Below are 24,134 nucleotides of genomic sequence, written 5' to 3'. Positions count from 1 at the left end.
TGTTTCCACATAATTTTGTTGTGACTTACAAGTTTTACAAGTGAAATTATATCTTGGCTCTCATAATTCAAAATTTATAATTAATAATTTAATTTACAAATTTTTTAAGCTCTCGTACAAACAAGAAAATTATTTAATTTTAATCAAAATTATTTCCTAGAGTCATAATGTTATTTTGATAAAATAATAAAAGAATCTAATTGTAAATAAAATAACTTCAAAGGCATTACAACATAATTCATTACATAAATATAATTTTATTGAACGGAAAGTTGAAGGCAAAATCGGCCGCCCACAACTTTCACTTCCAAGAAGCTACACCATTTACTTTTTAACCTAAAAACAAAGGAAACTACCAGATACACACACGTATATATTTACGAGTCAAATGAAGAGATGGGAAAAGGGGCCAGATTCTGTGTAATTCGTCAAACAAACTTATAATATAAGAATTGACGTAGACAAAAGAATAGCAGAAATTGCTCCAAATCTTCAGGACTACTGAAGCTTCCTCTGTAATAACCATGGAAAGAGAAAAGAAAGACGAGACCCTTTCTTCTTCCACTTTCTCTCTCTCCTCTCTGCACCGCCTAACAGAAACCCTTGATATATATATATATATATATATATATATTACCATTGAATTCATAATTCATTCATGTAATTTTCAAACACAATCATTCGTTCATTTCCATTCTTTTCTTCCTAGAATTTCAGGTTGATCTAAATTATAGCACCCACGGAATATTTTCATTCAAGCTTCACTTTCTGATCAATATAAACGAATTATAGCCATGTCTCTAACCAATTTGCAGTGTTTCATTACTCTGGATAAGTCTTCATCAGACGCTAAACAATCCTTTTTCCTATTGTTCGAAATGGTTGATTTATTGTTGTTTCATAGATTTTTCAATTGGGTCAGGAGCATGCAAAGTTTTTTCTTCAGATTCTGGTATTTTCTCCTTTTCTCTGGCTCATCGGAGATTCGAGAAGGAAAGCAGAACCTCGATTTCAACTTCTCCAAGCAGGAAATTTCAGTGAAAGATGATGATGATGATGGGGATGGACTTCGCAGAGGAGATGTGGAGATGGTGATGAGAAATTTGGGACTTTTTTGCAGCCCAGAATCTGGCGAGGAGCTTGAAGAGAGGTTCGGCTCCAATGAGCTTTTAGGGTTGTTTGAGGAAAAGGAGCCGAGCTTGTGGGAGGTGAAGGAAGCTTTTGATGTGTTTGATGAGAACAGAGACGGGTTTATTGATGCAGAGGAGTTGCAGAGAGTTTTCTGTAATTTAGGGTTGATGAAGCATGGATCAGAATTGGAAAAATGCAAGAAGATGATCGGAAGCTATGATGAAAATGGCGATGGAAGGATAGATTTAAATGAGTTTGTGAAAATAATGGAGAACAGCTTCTGTTGAATTATACTTTCAATAAAACGTTCTTTTCCATCTCTCTTGTTTGCCAATTCAATATGCCATCAAATATTGTTTAGTAAATTATCACCATCATTTATACATACATACGTATATATATATATATATATATATATATATGTTACAGCAGTATTGGCTGTAAATATGATTAAACACAACTTCTCCATAAACAGAATCGGGTTAACTTTTGGGTTATCCTAGAATGGGTGTATTATTTGATATTCTAAAGCTGAAGATGAATGTTTGCGAGGCATCGGAAATGATTTGAAGAGGGTGATTAAGTTAGTTAGATAGATTAAAAAATAAAAAATAAGAACAATTCAAGTGGATGTCACGTGATATATTATTAACTCAATAATAATAATAATTAAAAGACAGTATTTCTGTTTTAAACTAATTGTCACAAATTCTGGAAAAATAAAACACAAAAATTTGGATGGATGTTTGGTCAAATTTCAAAAAACAAATGAATCTTATATTACTATTAGATCTAGCCCAAAGTTCAGCCCATTTCTTAATTTCTTCTCAACTTTAAACTAAAAATCTCAAAATCAGCCTAAAACGACGTGGTTTTGGGGATTTTTCTTTCTTGAGTGCCTTCCTCTGCCTGTTTCAGAGACCACAAAAGATGGAATAAGAGAGGGAGACAAAAAAAGGGGCAGGTGATATGGTGTATATATATATTTATTTATCTTATGAACATTTTTACAAAATAAAATAATATTTGAAAATTCAAGTAACGTTTTTAAAACGATAGTAATTTAGTGTTACTTAAAATGTGTAAATCTTCTCACTTCGTTTTGGTTATCCAATGATATTTAATGAGTTTTTCCTCTAATTTGTAGGGGGGGGGGGGGTATTCATGTAAACTTTGTGTTTATTATTATTATTATTATTATTATTATTATTTAACAATATGATTGTAACAGCTCTGGAAATTTAAAACGAAATATGTGTATTAAACCGTCACGGAGGTAAAGGTTTTATTATTGATAAAATGATTTGTTATAAATTATCCTCCATTGGTCTTTTTGTGTTTTCTACCCACCTTTACCTCCGTGACGGTGAGATATCGTGATGTCTTTACTGGGGTAGTGTAGCTCATTCCTTACTTAATCATTTCAGATCAGGAAGACATCGTTCCCGAACCCGTTCCGCAGGGAGACGACGAAGGGGATGCCTAAAGACTCCATAGTCATATTCATAGCTTTTACTTTCGAGTTTCTCTTTTAGTTAGTTTGATCTTTTATATTTTGAGCACGTTTTTTGTTTTAGTGTAAGGGATGTTAATCGAAATTTTGACTTCGCTTCCGCCTTTGACATTTTTAATACACATATTTCGTTTTAAATTTCCGGGGCTGTTACAGTTGGTATCAGAGCCGCATTTCCTCGGACCCATCCCTTACACAATAGCGCCTTAGAGAAATACTCACCGATATATCGTTACTCAACCATTCCTTGTGAATGCAGGTACACGGAAATGAGGAGAGAAAGGCCCCCAGTTCACCTTCAGCCGGCCCCAGCCCCTCTACCTCGGGACCCCGCTCCTTCCTTGATCGACCCCGGCTTCATAGAGAGGTACAGAAGACTGAACCCTTCTACTTTTGCAGGGGGATCCTCTTTTGAAGAGGCCCAATACTGGCTGGCAGAAACTGAGAGAGCTTTCGAGACATTGGGAGTAGTTCCTGAGCAGAGGGCTGCCATTGCCTCCTGCATGCTGGTAGGGGAAGCAGTACGCTGGTGGGAGCTCAAGCGAACCACCCTGCCTACACCAGCTACTTGGGAGCAGTTCTTAGCGGCCTTCCACGCGGAGTATCTCCCTAAACACATCCAACACCTAAAGGAAATAGAGTTTGCTCAATTGGTCCAGGGAAACATGACAGTGTCGGAGTATGCCCGTAAGTTCCTGGAGCTAGGCCGACATGCCCCGAAGACATTGATGGATGAGGGCCGAAAGGCCAGGAAATTCCAGTGGGTTCTCCGCCCGAAGATCAGACAGCACTTACTGGTGATGGAGCTCGAGACATATTCAGCAGTCCTGGCAAAGGCGCAGATCATAGAAAGGAGCTTCGACACCCACCCTCAGCTAGCGGGGAGTTCCCGACCCTCAGCCCCGCTCCGCAGGCCAGCACCTACCATGCCTGTCCAACCCAGTAAGAGGCCCAGACCCGCCATCCAGGCCCCTTCTCAGGCTACGGGGGCAGCACGTGGGAAGATCTGCCAGTACTGCGGCAGGGATCACGGAGACCGACCCTGCTACCGCCTCAACAACACCTATCACATATGCGGCAGTGCCCAGCACTATGCAAGGGAATGCCCTAGGAACCAGAATCAAAGAAGGCCTCCAATCCAGGGCAGAGTTTACAACCTTACCCAGAAGGATGCCGACGCAGACCCGGACGTGGTACATGGTATGTATACTATCTCTGGCCACATTGCTCATGTTTTGTTTGATACTGGTGCATCACATTCTTTTATTTCACATGTTCTTGCTTCCAAAATCTGTGTATCACCTGATAGACTTGATTCATTATTGCTTGTATCTACCGCTGGGGGGGAGACATTGCTAGGAGAGGTTATCTACATGGCATGTGCCGTGGAGATAGCAGATAGGAAATTGAGGGTAGACCTGATAGGGTTAGACACGGGGGATTTTGATGTAATCCTAGGAATAGATTGGCTAGCAGCGTATCACGCCACCATAGACTGCTTTAACAAAAAGATTGTATTTAATTCTCCCAACGAGGAGCCATTTACAAATTAATAAAATTATTCAGTACTGATTTCCCCTAATGACAAGTTTTCTTAATTTCCAGCACCTTAATCTTGTATTTTCTCTAACTAGGTAAACCCAAGAAAGAAGTTTGTATCCAAGAGATTCCAGTAGTCCGAGACTTTCCAGACGTATTTTCAGATGAACTGCCCGGTCTACCAGCGGACAGAGAGGTCGAGTTCACCATAGACTTACAGCCAGGTACCCAGCCCATCTCGGTTGCTCCTTACCGAATGAGCCTCATCGAGATGGAAGAACTAAGGAAACAGATCACTGAGCTACAAGACAGTGGTTTCATTAGACACAACGTTTCCCCATGGGGTGCCGGGGTTACTTTTGCAAGGAAGGGAGATGGAACGTTGAGACTGTACATTGATTACAGAAGGATAAACAAGGTAACAATTAAGAACAAATATCCTCTTCCCCGGATTGATGACCTTTTCGATCAGTTGCAGGGTGCACGAGTCTTTTCTAAAATAGATCTACGATCAGGTTACCATCAGGTAAAGGTGAGAGCAGAAAACATCCTCAAGACGGCATTCCGAACCAGGTACGGATACTATGAGTTCCTGGTCATGTCGTTTGGGCTGACCAACGCCCCGGCCATCTTTATGGATCTAATGAACAGGATCTTCAGAGAGTTCTTGGATTAATTTGTCATCGTGTTCATCAATGATATCTTAGTCTACTCAAAAAGTAGAGAAGAACATGCTCATCATCTTGCCCAAGTCCTACAGGTACTAAGGGAAAAGAAGTTGAATACAAAATTGAGCAAGTGTGGATTTTGGCTCGAGCAAACCGCCTTCCTAGGACATGTTATATTGAAGGAAGGGGTGTCAGTGAACCCCGAAAAGGTTGAAGCGATACTTGGTTGGGAAAGGCTGACAACAGTTAAGGAAATTCGCAGTTTCCTGGGGATGGCAAGTTATTACCGCCGGTTTGTCGAAGGGTTCTCTAGTCTAGCAGCTCCTCTAACCCGACTCACAAAGAAGAATGCAAAGTTTGAATGGAATGAGAACTGCGAAAGGAGTTTTTCAGAATTGAAGAAACGACTGACTACTGCACCCGTGCTGGCTCTACCGAGTGGATCATGAGGGTATACAGTTTATAGTGATGCCTCCTATCTGGGCCTGGGTTGTGTCCTGATGCAGCATGGAAAGGTTATAGCATATGGGTCTAGACAGCTAAAGAATCATGAGAAGAACTATCCTACCCATGACTTGGAGCTTGCCGCAATCATACACGCCTTTAAAACCTGGCGCCATTATTTGTATGGAGAGACCATTCAGATCTACATCGATCATAAGAGTTTGAAGCACATCTTCACTCAGAAGGATCTCAACATGCGTCAGAGAAGGTGGATGGAACTCCTCAAGGACTATGATTGTGACATCCTATACCATCCAGGTAAGGGCAATGTAGTGGCCGATGCCCTCAGCAGGAAAAGTGCAGGCACCCTAGCCCATTTGATGGTTTCAGAATGCAGGTCCATTGGGGCCACGCAGCAGGTTCGACTGCGAGATCTGAAGAGGGCCACATGTTTGGGCCAGTCCAACCCGAGTTAATCCAAAGAATAAAGGAAGCCCAGTCAGTCGACCCCGCCCTAGTAACCCGCAAGGAGGATGCAGAACAGGGAGTGAGCTCAGAATTTCAGATCTCTACCGACGGATTGATTCGTTTCAAGGACAGAGTGTGTGTCCCAGACGACAGTGAGTTAAAAAGAGACATCATGACGGAGTCCCATAGTTCAAGGTTTGCCATGCATCTAGGAAGTACAAAAATGTACCAAACTATGCGACCTTGGTTCTGGTGGAATGGGATGAAGAGAGATATAGCCGACTTTGCATCTAAGTACTTGGTATGTCAGCAGGTCAAAGCAGAACATCAACGCCCAGGTGGGTTACTTCAGCCTTTACCGATTCTAGAGTGGAAGTGGGAACATATCACCATGGACTTCGTATCGGGACTACCCAAGGCACGATCGGGACATGATGCTATATGGGTAATTGTTGACCGACTCACTAAGTCTTCCCACTTCCTGGCCATCAGAATGACTGATTCTTTGGACAAGTTGGCAAGAATGTATATCCGGGAGATAGTCAGACTGCATGGAGTCCCAGTGACAGTGGTATCCGACAGGGACCCCAGATTCACTTCTCGGTTTTGCAATAGTTTCCAGCAAGCTATGGGAACAAAGCTGTCTCTTAGTATTGCCTTCCACCCCCAAACTGATGGACAATCAGAGAGGACAATTCGTACGCTTGAGGATATGATCTGAGCTTGTATCCTTGACTCCGGGGGCCATTGGGACGACCATCTACCCCTGATAGAGTTTGCCTACAACAACAGCTACCAAGCAAGCATCGGCATGGCCCCATATGAGGCGCTATGTGGGCGCCCGTGCAGGTCACCGATTTGTTGGGAGGAAGTGGGCGATAGAAGATTGTTCGGCCCGGAGTTGGTAGAGGAGACCACGTCCAAGATAGTTAAAATCAAGAAGAACATTCAGACAGCTCAGAGTAGGCAGAAGAGTTATGCAGATACCTGGATGAGAGACCTAGCTTTTGAGAAAGGCGACCGGGTGTTTCTTAAGATCACTCCTTTCAAGAGAATCAGTAGGTTCGGCAGGAGGGGAAAATTAAACCCCAGATATATTGGACCCTTTGAAATCTTAGACAAGATTGGTACCGCTGCCTACAGACTTGCACTGTCTCCTGAGCTCTCCCGGGTTCATAACGTGTTTCACGTATCTATGCTACGTAAGTACAACCCAGACCCTTCTCATGTCTTGACTCATGAACTGCTTCCACTCCAAGAGGACTTGTCTTATGAAGAAGTACCGGTCGGTATCACGGACCGAGAGAGCAGAATACTCCGCAACCGGAAAATATCATTTGTAAAGGTCGTGTGGCAGAACCACATGCCCAGGGAGGCTACTTGGGAACTGGAATCAGAATTTAGAGCCCAGTATCCCCATCTGTTCGATCAAGAGTAAAAGGCAAATTTGGGGGACCAAATTTCTTTAAGGGGGGAGAGTTGTAACGCCCAAACAATTGGGTATTTTTGTAATTTTTTTATTAATTGTATTTATTAAGTTTATTTGAAAAAAAAAAGAGCGCCACGTCAGCAACCACGTCAGCAGGCCCAGTCAGCAGTCCTGGCCAACTAGGACTTGACGCGTGGCAAGACCACGTCGACCCGGGGATGGGCCACGTTGGCGATCCGCGTACGCGTGATCGGACGGTCCAGATCAAGCGTGCGCACGGATGGCCCAGATGCAATCGCACGGACGGCCCAGATTCAATCAAAAACGGACGGCTGAGATCAAAAGGCAAAAGGGTATAAATAGAACCCCCACACCTGACCACAAAAACCCTAGCCGCCTGCCCTCGCCGGAGAAGACGAACCAGACGCCGGAGGAGCCGGCTGCCGCCACTCGCCGTCGCACCGGGGAGATTTCTGACCGCCGATCGAGGTAAATTTCATACCCCCGACTCGTTTTTCCATGCTGATTTCTCCTGTGGCCAAATCGGAGCCAAAATCTCGGCCAAACGGCCGAAAAACACGGTCGAAACCCAGCGGTGCCGCCGCGTTCCTCCTCGGTTTTTGCCTCCGATGAGGCCCTTCCTGGCCTCCGTTTGATGCAATTTTTATATCACCATGATCACTATTCTTTTCTCTACAGGTTGATCGGAGTCGAATCACCAAAGCACGAATCTCACCGGAGAGCCGCCGCACCCGAGAGCACCGCCACCGGTAAGCTTCGGTTTTCTGTAATTTTTTGGCCCCCCGAGGGCCCTAGGGTTGTTTTATCGCAGGGACCGATGCAAGTGTGGCCGAATTCGGCCGGAAACGGCCGAAAACGGCCAACCCGAGGCTAATCGCCACCGTGCCGGAATTGCAATATTGGCCGAAAGGGGCCCTGGGCCTAATTTGAGATTTTTTGGAACACGTGCAGGTACCAGTAGTGCGTTTCAGCTCCCCGGGAAAAATTCAAGAAAAATTAGGGACAGCCTGTAGGCGCACTGTGAAGCCGTGTTCGGACCCCGAAACGAGTAAAGACCCCTCACCCTATTTCCTATCACGGTATTAAAGTTCAATAATGATAAAACGGTATTTCTTGAATCAACGAATGTGTGAAATTGCTTAAGGTCACTAATGGAGCCCGAGTCTGGTGTGTTTGTCGGTTAACTGTTATTTGGCCTATTTTACAGTTTTAAATGCAGTATGAGGTCTGATGTTTTCATTTCATAGTTTCGTGTGCATACTTTACTGTTTTATTAATTATGGGTTGAATGACTGAAAAACCGATGTTGTATGTTGTTTGTTTGGCATAAATCACTGTTTGCTTGTTTGTGTGTGAATTGATGATGCTGACTGAGGAAAAGGAGAATGAAAGGTTATGTAAATTGATAATTGTATAATGTGATCAGCCTGACTAGATATCCTGAGAGATGGTGGACGGACCGGGTTCGTAGGGAACCCTACCGGGATTGTGGTCTCTCATACCGGACGAGTTATGGAGACCTTATGTGTTTTGGCGCCCATACTGAACGGGGTATGGGGACGGCCCTGGAATCTGATTACAAGTGTTAAGGGTTCACGGGTAGCGGGACCCCTATGGATCCCCATGGATACTAGTAGGCTGGTAGATAAAGAAAAATATGTTGTGTAATGATTGAATTACAAAAAGCGTGATAAATATTATGTTATACAGTTTATATGATTTCATGATGATGATAATGTTATTGCTTTCGTATACAGTTTTATGAATATCACCGAGGTAAGTGGATGGTAAAGGTTTTATTATTGATAAAAGGATTTGTTATAAATTATGCTCCATTGGTCTTTTTGTGTTTTCTACCCACCTTTACCTCCGTGACGGTGAGATATCGTGATGTCTTTACTGGGGTAGTGTAGCTCATTCCTTATTTAATCATTTCAGATCAGGAAGACATCGTTCCCGAGCCCGTTCCACAGGAAGACGACAAAGGGGACGCTTAAAGACTCCATAGTCATATTCATAGCTTTTACTTTCGAGTTTCTCTTTTAGTTAGTTTGATCTTTTATATTTTGAGCACGTTTTTGGTTTTAGTGTAAGGGATGTTAATCGAAATTTTGATTTTACTTCCACCTTTGACATTTTTAGTACACATATTTCGTTTTAAATTTTCGGGACTGTTACAATGATTGAATTGTTTTATCATTAACTTTACTTAATTTATACAATTAATACCCTTAGTAAACTATATTGTTGGTGAGAATAATTAATTATTGTGCTAAACTGGTGAATTGGTGGGGTACAAATCACTTTCCCATGTCACTTAGCAAACCTGACTCACACCCCATGTGAAACATATACAAGTTGATGATTTGAAACAACGTGCTCTTTCACTTCATGGGTATGTATGTATGATTAATTTTGCACCAACTATGTTTTGATGTGAAATGACCTCAATTAACTGAACTTTACTTGACAAAACTAGCATTTTACAAATCTGCATTACCAATTTTGTGAGTTTGAAACCGATTAGCATATGTATTTGTATAAACTAATTAAATTTGAATTTCATCTCATATTTACTGTATTCTTGTTAGTAGGTTAATTTTCAGATAATGATCTCTCCTTATAAATATGTTGAATCTTTCGCATTAAGGGAACAATTAATATTTACAGTTGAAAAACTTTGAGAAGAGACGTTTTGGGGAGCACAACACGTGTTCTCTTTACCATGTTTCCTGCAAGCATTAAATGGCTACCAGTAATCCTCTTATTAACTTTGAATTTTCACAATTAATCCTCTTATTAACTTGTGTATCACATTTCATTTGTCCTAATAATTAGTCTTCTTTGAGTTAACAAGTTTTAATTCACTCATTATTATCGTTTAATCTCAATTTGTGAGAAAGTCATTTAAGATTTAATCTTGCTTTCAATCTCAACTTATGGTTTGTTAAAAACAAAAAAAAAAAAAAAAAGTGCTACATAATTGCTTTGTAACAAGAAACAAACAAAAAGATTTTATAAGCTTTAAAAGAAATGGATCAAAATATCATACATAAAAAAGAAGTCACAAGAGAAGAAGCTGCATCGACATTTACGAAAATCACTGTCTCTATATTGCGATGCAGTGATGAATACAATTCCATTATATATATATATATATATATATATGTCTCACTCTCAATAGCAGATTCCTCAGGCTTGATTAATCAAGCTTACTCTAAAACTGCAAAAAGTAACGTGTTTTATAATACAATTGAATATTCGAAAATAATTAATTTTTTTAATTGAAATAACCTCAATGGGTTAAAACTTAGATCTAATACTTCTTCTCACCAAAAAAAAAAAAAAATTAAAGTAGCCATCATTTTTAACTGTATTATACATATAAATGTAGATATTGATAGATATATAACATATATCCTAATTAATTCATTAGCCTTGTTGGAATCACATGTTGAACACAAGTGAAAAACAGACGAATTAATTAATAGCGAAACTGGTTTCCGGTGTAAGTCTGGCCGAAAGACCAGCCGGCGGGAGCTACGTTGTAAGACAAGACACGGCGACCGTCGCTGGCGGTGACGAGAAAAGAAAGAGCTTGACCGTTGAGGTAGGCGTTGCTTTGCCAGTTCTGACCCCAGTTTCTTGACATGGCTTGCCATCTTGTTCTTGAACCCTTTATGGACACGCCACGGACATCACCGGCACCTCCAACATTTGTTACAAGAACTAGATTGAAATACGAATGTCCATTGATTGTGAATCTAATGCCTCCACTTCTCCGGCACCTTACCCTACTCACAAAATTACCCGCTTTAAGTTATTATTATATATATATACACTTCAAGTTATTATTATATCCTAGTATTTGCTCCTATCGATATATAAGTTGTCTAGAATTGTGTTACCTTCTGTACATAACCGGGACGATTCCAGCTCGGTACTTCGCGATGTGTTCGAAGATGGGTTGAGAGAGATCAAAGTGCTGGTTTGGAGGGTCACACCAGCCTCCGGGAGGGCAGAAATTAGTAGCAGTTACTACAATGGTCCCAGGAAGACACCATTGTGGGTCATTCACACACTTTAGCTCATAGCATGCACCGCAGCTCAACCCATTGTCGAACAATGCAGTGCTCAGGGCTGCTGTGTTTATGCCATAACCTTGACTGTATAGATTCCCATAACCACACGCTCCACCTGCATTCACATCAATACAACTTTATAGACACAGGAAGCAAATTGCTTGATGAAAAATTTACTAGTTAGCTAGACTAATAGTATTAAAGGTAAGTACGATATTAACCCATGTGATATTCCCAACTAAAAGAACTAATTAGTTATAAAACATAGATATTTGTATATATATATGTATACGTACCCATTGTCCCAGAAGCATCACCTCCTCCATAAAATGTTGCATGAGCATTAATCCACCCTCCTCCACCGTACCCATAAACAGTAGAAGAAACCACCGACACAAATCCCACTAGAACAATGCCAAAAAAACTCTTCATTTTCCTGCAAAAATAAGAACAACCATGTCCATAAAATCAACCATGCATTTATATATCGAAAAGTTTATTACATTAAACTAGCTAGTACTGTATATAAAGTTAATCTGTATCATGCATGGTTAAAATAAGGCAAACTAGGAAGAAAAGAGTAAAGAGGAGATTGTAATTTACAGGGAGATTGAAGAGGTTGAAAGAGTTGTTTTATGAGGAAATGAAGGAGGGAGGAGTCAGAGGAATAAATAGAGGAGGGTCAAGATCACACCTCCTGACAACCTGACAAATATGAGGTATTGGGACCATGAAACTGCTGGGTGGTTTTTGGGACACAAGATTTTATGGGAACGAATTGTAATTTGATGGGTCTGAATTTTTTGTTTTTGCTTCCCAAAACCGCGTCGGTATTCAAGGCAATCAAGTTTAATTGCTGGTATTATTCCATTGCAGAAGCTAGCATTACTAGGCCTTGATGTATAATTGCCTTCAAATAAATGCAGTAAAATTTTAAGTAGCTGACGTTTTAAGTGCTATTTCTTTTGGGCTATACATATGCAGATTAATCAATTGGTAACATAATTGCCAAATTGAAAATTCCCTTCAAGTTAAACACTGAAAATATCTCAATACTCTGACCATATGTACAAGTGTGTGTGTGTGTGTGTATGGTGGATTGTCTTAAAGCCAAGAAAAGAATATGCTTACTTTTCCATGCCATCAACATTGTAACTCTGAACAAGTATTTGAATTTTAGCTCAAGAAAATTGACAATACAATTACATATCATGTTCGTATGACATTAAATGCTATTCATAGAAGTGGACTCGATGACAGGGATACTGTTTCTTGTTTGTAGCTTTGGTTTGGGAAATGTCTCTTTCTCATTTATTACTCGCCAAAGGATCCATATCTCTTTTTTTACTTGCATAAATTTTCTGCTATGCCGCTCCTAAAACTTACCACTTTACACTTTTCCGTATCATTTGCTGTTGATGCATACACACACACACACACATATATACATATTATATATGCATATATTGATTCTAATATTTTATGTAATCAAATTTATAAAAGTTCATAAGTGGTGATGACACTTGCTTGAAGAGAATCATGAATGAAGTAGAAATCAATGTTGAAGTGCCCCATGCTTTTATATTTTTAAATAATAGAATGAACTTATTATCCCAAAAGTTTAAGTTAGATAAAAAATAGTTCAATCAATTATTTATATCTCAACATGTCCACTCATTAATAAGCCCATGACCTAAAAATATGAATCAAGTAAAAATTAAATAGTACATTAAACTCATTATTTTAAAAAATTAAATTGACAGAAAAAACTCAATTAATTATATTAAATAGGATTAGTTACAACATTAATAACAACATGACGATCAAAATAAAAATTTATCATAATAATTATGAGGTAGTTGATACTTTAGCAGAAAAATGAGAAATAACAGTTTGCTTCTTAATATTTTTAGAAAATGAGAGAATCTCTAAGAAACATCAAATATCTTATGACAGAGTGATGAACAATCAAACAACTTATCCAATCATAATTATAATAAATTAAAAGATGAAGGGTTAGTAATAAAATAGGAAAAAATAAAAACTAAAAGATAGTGCACTTTTGAGGTACTAAATACACACAAATACAGTAGTTTAATATCTTATGTAATATGATGTATAACTTCAGATAATACATAGATTGAATGACAAATATAAGCTCAACTAGTAACCAAGTAATGATCTTCGACACTAGGCATCTATATAGTTCAAGATTCTTAAAGAATTTAAAATAATCTAATATTAATTTGTGATGTTATTTGATATGGAAAAAAAAAAAGTAAGTTAAGAATTGATTAGTTTTGTTCATATTCTGGTCTAAATCAAACCAAATATTTTTTATCAAGTTCTTATTCATGAATAAAAGAACCCTAAATTTTGATCTATTTTCATTGAAATTAGACTAGACCGAAATGAATCAAATTGCCAAAAAATAAATAAATTAAAAAAATAAAAAAGCTAGAATTTGAAAAAAAAATCGGTCCTTTTCGATCTAGCTAGAAGCAAAACTAAAAGATATTAGTTTAATCGAGTCTAGTTTGAAATTAAAATAGTTTAATTTTTAGTAAAAACTTCATACCTTATTAGGTCCTTTGTATGGTCTAGTCTCGAATCGATGAATACTTATATTATTAACTAGTTCTATATCCCATGAAATATCCAAAGGCATACTTATATTTGTTGGATCGTCCAAAAAAATTTAATTTCTTGTGTAATTAAAGCAATTACAAAATTAATTCATTAAGTCCTCCGTCTTTGACTTCTAAATAATTAAAAGTCGATAATTTTACCATTGCACTTGTGAATTTCTCTGTTCTAATTCACAAAATCACAAATCAATCAAAAAATCTATCAACCTAACTCTAATACCATATGTTGTAAGTAATAATTTTCAAATTCATTTGAAGCGTATTTACCTTTATTATTATTGCAGAGAGATTTTAAAAATGTTTTTTTTTTTTTACCATGACATTAAATTGCTTAAAGTATTGAAGAATTTGGTCTCTCAATCTCAAAATAAACATTCAAAACTTTAGTAAAGCATTATTAATAAAAGTAATAAAGTATCTACAGTCTCTTATAATTTTCATATTAATAAGACCACGTACGTAAGAGAAAATTAATTCAAAAAAATATGATTGTGACTCATAAATCATAAAATGTGTGTGTGTGTATATATATTAAAATTAGTGGGAATTTTTAAATAAATGTTATAAATATTTGTGACAAAGATAGATTTGTATATAAAGAGATTATGAAATCTGTTGTCGAATAAGAAGGAGGAGGGGAATATTATATATAAATTGATAAAAATGGTGCAGCTTTTTTCAACAATCTTAGCTACCGAAAAAGAATATAACATAAGCATGTGAAAGCACTGTTAGTAGATTAATCAAGTGATAATATTGCCTGCAAAAATTCCCAATTAAACATCACTTATTTATTCATTCATTATACATAATTTAATCTTGGATTACAACTTGAACTTAAACTATTAAAACTTATTAAATTCTTAGTAACACAACTCCAAGTAACTAGTCATTAACATCTCTCTTCAAAGAAGAAATTTACTCGGTTCAACTATTTAAGAGTAATAATTAATATAACTCATAACCATCGAGCGTTGAAGATAAATTTTAAAAAAAAAATAAATACGATAATTAGCAAATGCAGAAAAATTAATCGACATATTGCAATTTTAGTGTTGAAAATTTCCTCTTGTCATGGTTAGTGATGATTTAGAGAGCAATGCATGCCAAGGATTCGAAGAAAGATGTGCTGAAAGTCAAAAGAGAATTTAATTTAATACGTTTATTAATGGCCTGCACTATCCCTTTCCCATCAATTGCCGGCCTGAATTTATCTTAGATTACGGACCACTAGTTTTACGACATTTATCGTTACTATAGTAACAATAATAATATATATATACATATTGTTCTAATTAATATTATTGTTACTAGTATGATAATTATATCTAAAAACGACAAGTGAAAAAGAGGACAGAAGCTAAAAACCCTTAAACTCATTCATGTTTACTCCATAATCTCTCAACTGTGGTAACTATTTTTTTTTTTCCTTCAAGGTTCACAATTTCAAAGGGCAAATGGAAGTAGAGGGAAACAAGTGGCATGTTGGTATGTGATAATAATGTTTATATTGTATTGATTGCATTATATAGATAGATGATTCTTTAGTTACGTTTGTTTTTATTTTAATATATTTTATATTTTAAAAATAAATAGATTTTAATAATTTTTTTTAATTAATTAATTATTTCATAGATGAATGTTAATATCACATACGATACACTTTTAGTTAGGGTATCCATAATGGCATACAAATTACGTTTTAATTAATTAATTGGAGAAAAAATTATGTGTTTTAAATGTATTTTTTTTACAAAATAAAAATATTATGTCAAAAATTTAATCATCCCACTTCAATTAACACGTTAATAAATTAATTATTATAAATTCATAAAATAATAAATTCAACATTCATAAATCATTCGACATATCTTTAATGTGAGATTTGACAATTTTTCTTCTTTTAAGATCACGTTTTGACATTAATTATTATTATTTAAAAAAAAGAAGAGAAAAGTCTAATTCCTTCATTTTCTTTCTGTTTCTCTTCCATGTGCCTGCAGATTATTTTTCTGCCTTCTTTAAGATGAAATTGATAGGTACATAAATATAATATATGATCTTCAACTATACATGATTACTTTGATTGCATGTATATGTATATGTATATTATTATCTTCATGGTATGGATCATGTTTGATTGAAGATCGATGTGTAAGCAATTAAAAGATGGACCATGTCAGTCACTTTTGTTGATCCCACTAATTAAGTTACTGTTATTGAGGCCACATGCCCATGTTCCCATCAAACACCAGATATCATATCACAAAGATCTTCACCAACCAATTCTAATTAAAAACCCTAATCCACCAATCAATTTTACTCCCTAAGTTTTCAAAATTTTTTTTTTTTTTTTTTTTGTTTGGTGTTCTATTGGTTCTAATTAAAAATGCATTACCTTATTCAAAGCAAATCTTGGTTTCTAATAGATGGCCAACGTCTTTGTTGAGGAATAAAGGTTGGAAATCTTCATTTTGTGCCTAATTCTTTTCTAGACCATAATCACTTTTGGAACCCTTTTTTTAGTAGGAAAAAAAAAAAGTTAGAATCTCCATAAAGATATCTACTAGTGGCATAATTTCAATGAATTCGAACTTTTGTTCTCGTGACAAGCTCTTTTATATTATTTTCTTTGTACTTTGTGCTTAACAATATCTTAGTTTTCAAAATTTTATTTGCGTATTAAATTTTATCGCTCATAATTCTAACTTCACTTAAATCGAAAAATCAGTTCTAAATATAACTAAAATTAGTATGCCCCTTTCGATTTCTTATGAGACCAGACTTGCGTGCACTATGCACTCTTACACCCAAATAGGTCAATGGCAAGGTAAAATAGAATATCAAATTTCATTTTAAGTTTAGAGAATGCTTATTACTACTAATCATCACCATTAAACACATAATGAAAGGTAATGTAATGCCCTCAATTAATTTTTAAAAAAATGTTAAAAATTAGTGTGTAAATATAATTTTTGAGTTTTTATTTAATGTATAAAATTTAATTTTTAATTTTTTAAATTATTAATTAATGTAAAAATAAAGAAAAATTTAATAGATGATGAAATTAAAAATAATTTTGGGAAAAAGTAGTGAAAATTTGGGTTCGATTGATATTTTTGAAAGAAAATTCAAAAACTGAGAATCAAAACGCAATTTAAAAAACACGTAGGACGTCCAGTCAGCAGCCCCGACGACTTGGAGCGCGCTGCGTGCTAAGGGACGCCGACGCGGTGTCATGCGGGCGATCTGCGTACCCGCAATCAGACGGTCCAGATTCGTTCCCGCGTGCACAGACGATACTAATCCATTCTGTCCCCAAACGCGAACGAACGGTCAGATTTAAACAAGATGAATGGTTTAGATTCACTTTCTATTTAAATGCGATCGGACAACCCAAAATATATCGCGATAAATGACCCATATTCATTTCTAATTTAATCGCGATCGGACGATCCAGATCAAACACGATGGACGGTCCAGATTAAAAAGGAACAGATATAAATAACCTCTTCACACCAAACCCTAACTCTAGCCGCCATATCCACCCAACCCCCCCCCCCCCCCTCTCCCGGTTGGAGAGAAGACCCAGTCACCGGAAAGGAAGCTGATCGTCGCTGCTGTTGCCGCGCCGGAACCACTTTCGATCGCCAAAAGAGGTAAAAAAAAATTTCTTTGCTCGGAATTCAATTTTAAACACCCCCATGGCCAAATTAAAGTAAAAGAATCGGCAGATTGGCAGAAAAATGTGGACAAAGTCCGATGGCGCTGCCGTAGGAAAATACAAAAAATGCCTCTGATGAGGCCCTTTTCAATTACCGTTTTGTGTAATTCTTCCACCATTGATTACACTGTTTCCTTCTCTACAGGTTGACCGAAGCAAAATACCCAACTGTAAAGGTGAGTCGGCAGAGTCGTTGCACCGGAGAACCCTGCCGCCGGTAAGTTTTAGTTTTTCGATTTTTTTTTGCCAACCGATGTCCCTTAACATATTTTTTCGCAATGATTAATACAAAACTGGCCAAATTCGGCAGAAAATAACCGACCCGAGGTAAACTGTCGTCGTGGGCGACAGTGCCGTCGCTGGAGCACGGCGAAGTCGCGGGCAACAGTTCCGAAATTCTAAAATTGGCCAAAAGAGGGTCCTAACACTAATTTTGGATTTTTTAGAATATTTCTAGGTAATTGAAGCACGTTTTAATTCTCGAAGAAAAATTCAGGGAACCCGAGGGTCGCTAGTAGGCGCAGTGAACAAGTTTAGCATTTCGGACATCAATTTGAGTAAGAATCCCTCACCTTATTCTCTTTTATGGAATTGAAGTCTAATTAATAATAATAATACGGTATTTTGGGCAGTTTAGAAAATATACATGATTAATTACAGGTCACTAATGGAGGCAGAACCAAAAATTATTCACTGTTGTTTCTGTTGATTTATTTTACAGTTTGAATGCATGATAATACCTGATTGATTGATCTTATAGTTTGAATGCATGTATTGCTTGTTTTATGTGATTGTGGTTGAATTGAGAAGCTGAAAATTAAAGAAAGTCGAGAAACTGTTTGATTAAGTGAATAGATGAAACAGCTGCCTTACTGGATATCCTGAGAGATGGTGGACGGACTGGGTACATAGGGAACCCTACTATGAACATTGTTTCATACCGAACGGGGTATCGAGATTTAGTAATTTGACGCCCATATCGGACAGGGTATCGGAACAGCCCGTTAATTAAAAATATTAAAAAAAAAAGTTCACGCATTATGAGGACATTCCGATGGACCCCCATATATACTAGTAGGCTGATAAAAGAAAAAATTGTTATTCCAACCGATTGCATATGAAATTATAATATGTGCTATGTTATTGTCTCTATAGATTATTTTTTTAAAATCTCGCTACGGTAAGTAGGTGGTAAATGATTTTATTTATGATAAACGATTTTGCTTAACTAAGAGCTCCATTAGTTATTTTTATGATTTCTACCAATCTTCTTTTCTATGTCGGTGAGTAGCGTGATATTCTTACTAGGCTAGTATAGCTCATTCTTTTATTAACCACTTCAGATCAAGAGGAACAGGATCCAGAGCCCGATCCACAAGAGGATTGCGAGTAGGACATTCAATCGTTTACTTTTAATTTGTTTCCTTTGTTATTAATTATTCTTTTAGAAGGGTTATTCCCGTAAGCCATATTTAGTACTTTTAGTTATTGTGTAAGAAATGTAAACCCTAACTATTTATTTCATTTTCGCACTAAATTTATAATTTATTTCCTTTAAAATTTTCGGAGTCGTTACATACAAAAAGAATGCCTACTTATTATAATGAATCATTGGAAAAAAAAAAGATCTCATTTGTAAGAGCTTAAACCATATTGAAAACTCAACTCACGAAGCAATTTAAAGTTGCAACTAGTGTATCTTTTACATGTGTTTGGACCCAAAAGCTCAAAATACACCTATCTGTCTTATGATAAATGCACCATATTATAAGGAGATGACTCTTGCATATACTTAAGCTTAGGATAACTAACTATTTGATGAGTGCACACCAAATACAATGACACACTAATTTCAACGTAAAATATTAGTTTCATTTTAGCAAAACGCATTAACTATCAAACACCATGGTTTATATCCATGTTCAGATAATAAATCTTAAGAGATTGAGTAAACCACTAAATGTGTGGGAGGAAAAAAGTACGAAAAATCTGCATGTGCTCAAAAGCTAAATATCAATTGTTATGCCATAAATATAATTAAACATGCATCACACTAAAAATTTTTATATAGCCATCATTATCTTATTTAGTACTAGCAAAGTGTTTCATTATAATTTAGGAACACCTTCTAGAAACTTAAAGGTATGTGCAAGGAAAGAAAAGATGTTAAATCATCATTAGAATAAGGAAGCCTATGGATAAAATAAGGAATTTATAAAGATATTATGGTGTCTAAGATGCAAGCTTTGGTAGAGAAAGAAATGAAAAAGCACATGATTGACATGGTGGAAATGGAAAAGTTCAAAATATAAATTGTAAACTATTTATTAACTATTGGGTTTTAAGAATATCTTATTTAAAGACCTAAAGATAGGAGATGAGATTTATCTATTTTGTCGTTATAAACTATGCCACTATTTATTTTGTATACGAAAAATTTTTAAATCATATGAGTAAAAATTAGTGTTTCCCTTGAGATTCTACGATTCAAAATCCTTATTATTATGGTGATTTTCCTAAAAAAGGTATAGAGAAAAACCACATTTTGTTTTTCCTAATGTGCTTTTATATATCCAGGAAGATATATATGTCTTCTTTAAACTTTATTAAAGGTACATTAATAAGGATATTTTACTATGCTTTATGTGATATACATTTTTCTTTTTTGTACTAATATGGTGCCTATGGCTCCTCTTTTAATGGCAAGGTGTAATAACAAAGGTTTACTGATCTCAGGAATCTAAATGCTAGTGGATTCATCAAATATCCTTTTCATCTTTTAAAAGCCTTTTTAACAACTTTCATTCATTCAATGAGCTAATATTTACTTATTAGCTTGAAAGGTAATGCATAAATTGAAATAAATATTATTATGAAATAGCTAAAAAAAAAAGTAGAGCTTTCTAAGCAATACCATTCCTTATATATCTATTATTGGTGCCTACATCTCTTGGATTACATTTAACTTATCAAGACCGATTTATATATTGTGGATATTGACTAAATAATTTAGTAGTTTTTTCTTATGTCAATCCAAATACACATTTTTAAAAAAAAAATTAGTATGAGGTTGTACTTTCTCAATCTCTCAAGGAATCTATCAAATGTTGTAAAGTATTATCTCTATAATCGAATTTCACCATCAAGTCATCCATATAAGTTCCCACCTCTTTATGGATTATATCACGAAATCAGGTTATCTTCATATTTTGATATGTTGTCCATGAATTTTTTAACCGAGACAACATGACATTCTAGCATTAAGTTCTCTACTAGATGATAAGCGTAAGCCTTAATTCATTTTGTTAACCTCAACCATTAAAATTTGATTATACCTTAAGTACTTGTCCACGCATGAAAGATTAGATGATACTAAACGTGGCATTGTCAACTAATACATCTATATGGAGTAGCGAGAAGTCATATTTTGGCTATGCGTAAATAAAGTATATGTAGTTTATATATATACAAACTCTTTAATATGTCTTAAGCATTAGTCCAAATTGGCTATAAATAGTCGATCAATCCTAAAAACTTTACACATATATGTTTAATCATCTCTTCCTTTATAAATTATACCCATTCTATCATTTCTTTTTAGATTATATTTTACTAGCTTCATGTGTTGGTATGTGGAGATTATGTGTTTCACAATATCTTTATTGATCCCTTCTCATATATTTATGCGTATATTTCTTTGGTTTTTTTGCTCTTTAACCTTTTTTTTTAAAAAAAGAAGAAAATATGTATATTTTTACGGTTATCTTTATACATAATACATTAATTGATAGAATACTTCATTTTTTTCATTTTAACACATAAATATAGATCACTTAGTGTATATACCATTAATGACTTAAGTGTCATATGTAAATACCTAGAATTTAATTGAATAATAATATTGAAATTTATAAGATATTAGCAGAAGCAATTAAGAATTTAGGGTTCTACATTCCTTACATAGTTTAATTAGAATGTCCAATAGGGTTACAGGAATGTTCCTTGAAGGAAATTAAAATAACTGAAAAAAAAGTGTAGCTATAACCTATGAGGTCGACTTCCACTGCGCAACTGATAAAAAACGTGAGGCGACCTTCAATTATTAACTTTCCTACTGCTCAAGATCTAAGTCTTGATCGTCCTGATCTAAAATTATTAATAAAGGATGATGAGATATAGTAGACCAATAAGAATATTAACACTTTCCTACTGACACGAAAAATTAATGGTTGATAAAAAATCAGAAAACAACCAATAGAGCTATTTTTCTTTTTAGCTAAATTCATATAATTTAAAAATATTAATTTCATACTCACCTTTTAAGTTCTTAAATGTTATTTATGAAGGAAGAATAAAGATAACAATACATTAAACACTCTAAGAAACCAACAATAATCAAGTTTTTATATTTTTACCTACTTACGGTACTCCTGGGGATCCATAGGGGTCACTACTGTGCGTGAACCAAATATCCAATCTATTAATCAACTGGTCGTACTCACACTCTATCCAGTAATGGGCGTCAAACGTATCATCACCTTAATATTCCATCCGATAATGGGTGTCAAGCGTACCATCACCTTAATACCCTTTCCGATATGAGCGTGAACAAATACTTTCCAATCTCTTCCGATATGGAACTTCTCAGCCCCGTTCAACTGAGGATAACGTTTATGGTAGAGTTTGCCCTATGTACCAGGTTCATACACCCTTTCTCATGTTACCTGGTAAGTTTTTTAGTTTGATACGTTAATTTAACATATATATGTCCACATCATCAACTAGCCACCAGTTACATACAACAATCTCACTTCATAATCACAGGGAAATATGATGATAAATTAACAGACAATATAATTTAATATTTGATAATTAAAGATAACATAATTAGGACATTTATTTCAAACTAATCAACTGATAGAGATAAAATGGTTTAGTAAATTAATAAACAGAAAAATAATTAAACCAATGAATTAAAGTGCAGGTGGTAAGAAAATAATAACAGTCTAGTAATAAATGAACAGTACATATAAAATAAGCAATTATGTACTGACTAGTTACTGGCTCCATCGATGATCTATATTAATTAAGGGTCGCCAATATTCACAAATTTCACCGTTTATTATATATTAAACTTTAATTAACCATAACGGAAGACCTGGCTGGTTTGGGCCGACCTCGTGCGAAAACCTATAAAACTCGAGGTTAGGTTGCATCTGTTGGTGGAAGAAAAAAACTGAGACTTACCGGCGCGACAGCTCCGTCGTTCCTTCCTCGCAGTTGGAATTTTTCTTTAGTCGTCCTACACTAGAAAAGAATCAGGAATCCAATGGTCAGAAAATGGAAGGGAACAGGAAGGGGATTCGGGCTTACCGAAGGGGTTTTGGGTCGTGGGTACGGCGGCTCGGCGGAGCTCCACCCTCTATTTCTAGCTTCTCCTTTAGTTTTTCGGCGATGATATGGGTTTGGGTTGGCTTAGAATCAAAATGCGAATCGAAAGGGGAGAAAAACTCACCTTCTGGTGTTGGCGACGGGCTCCAATACAGCGACGACTACGGTTGGTCTTCTTCTCCAACAACTGGTTCACTTCCAGTCGCCCCTCTTCTTCTTCTCTAATTCTCTCTTGGAGGCTAGGGTTTTTGGTGTCTGGGTGGAGAGGTTTAAATACCTCTCCACTTTTGATCTAGGTCGTCCATTCGAAGAGGCGTGACCTAACCTCAGCCGTTAAATCTGTCTTATTTGAGTAATAAATCAGGACAACATGATCAGATACAATCAGAACCGTTCGATTACACCTGAAAGGGAAACGAATATGGGTCGTCCATGAGTGCAGGAGCAAATCTAGACCGTTGGATCTGTTGGCACAATCGTCTGCGCGGCTTCCCGCACGGACGCGTATCCACGTGTCTACCAAGCGCGCGGCTACATGGCGGTCCCACGTGGTTACTTTTCTATTTTCTTTTAACTTTTACCCCAGTTTTTCAAATTTCTTTTTAAATAGGTTCTTTCTTATTTTCAATTTGGTCTTTAACTTTTAAAAATTGTTTTTAAATGCACTCAAAATATATATTTTTTCAAAATTTTTAATAAAATTTAAAATTTAAAATTTTTAAAATTATTTATTAATATAATTTGATTATTCCGAATCTAAATTTTGGATCCGGTTATTATATTATATATTATGTTTCCTATCATATCGAGTATTATAACATAAAACTTAAGTCTGATATAAATTTTTGAGTAAATATTTTATAAAATTAAGTATTTTATTGTTCCAAAACTCTTAAAAAGTTCTCTTTAATTCTTTCAAAATTTTACAAACTTATACATTGGAGTGTAACTCATAAACAATTATTTATTATTTGCAAACACATATTTTTACTCTGTCAAAACTTATTGAAGGAACCTCCATTAAACTATAGATTCAAAAAGTACTATATTTTCAGACAAGGACAACACCGTGGAAA

General features: G+C 35.9%; 2 protein-coding genes across 2 annotated transcripts; one reads left to right on the top strand and one right to left on the bottom strand.

The window, feature by feature from the left end:
* The first annotated feature begins 457 nt into the window (after positions 1–457).
* Positions 458–1,448, top strand: LOC110820177 (Calcium-binding EF-hand family protein). The gene has a single exon (XM_022049608.2). It carries the CDS (start codon positions 795–797, stop codon positions 1,416–1,418), a length of 624 nt encoding a protein of 207 aa, XP_021905300.1. The 5' UTR covers positions 458–794; the 3' UTR covers positions 1,419–1,448.
* Positions 1,449–10,471: 9,023 nt separating this feature from the next.
* On the bottom strand, positions 10,472–12,056 carry EXPA5 (expansin A5). Its single transcript, XM_022049715.2, has 4 exons — positions 11,899–12,056; positions 11,592–11,731; positions 11,122–11,410; positions 10,472–11,007 (listed from the first exon to the last, which is right to left on the bottom strand). The coding sequence occupies exons 2-4, from the start codon at positions 11,725–11,727 to the stop codon at positions 10,698–10,700; spliced, it is 735 nt and encodes a 244-aa protein (XP_021905407.1). The 5' UTR covers positions 11,728–11,731; positions 11,899–12,056; the 3' UTR covers positions 10,472–10,697.
* Between the last annotated feature and the right edge of the window lie 12,078 nt (positions 12,057–24,134).

This window comes from Carica papaya, chromosome 1, assembly GCF_054855325.1.
Source record: "Carica papaya isolate Zhongbai chromosome 1, ASM5485532v1, whole genome shotgun sequence".
Classification (NCBI taxonomy): domain Eukaryota; kingdom Viridiplantae; phylum Streptophyta; class Magnoliopsida; order Brassicales; family Caricaceae; genus Carica; species Carica papaya.
The sequence above is the reverse complement of the archived record's forward strand: the minus strand, read 5'-3'. Positions and strand labels throughout refer to the sequence as shown.

What these genes read in the sequence shown, in the direction of transcription:
- EXPA5 (XM_022049715.2), bottom strand. Translation starts at nt 11,727, where the DNA reads ATGAAGAGTTTTTTTGGCATTGTTCTAGTGGGATTTGTGTCGGTGGTT. An exon ending in TGATGCTTCTGGGACAATGG is followed by an intron (nt 11,411 to 11,591) that starts GTACGTATACAT and finishes ATGTGAATGCAG; the next exon opens with GTGGAGCGTGTGGTTATGGG. An exon ending in GTCCCGGTTATGTACAGAAG is followed by an intron (nt 11,008 to 11,121) that starts GTAACACAATTC and finishes TTTTGTGAGTAG; the next exon opens with GGTAAGGTGCCGGAGAAGTG.
- LOC110820177 (XM_022049608.2), top strand. Translation starts at nt 795, where the DNA reads ATGTCTCTAACCAATTTGCAGTGTTTCATTACTCTGGATAAGTCTTCA.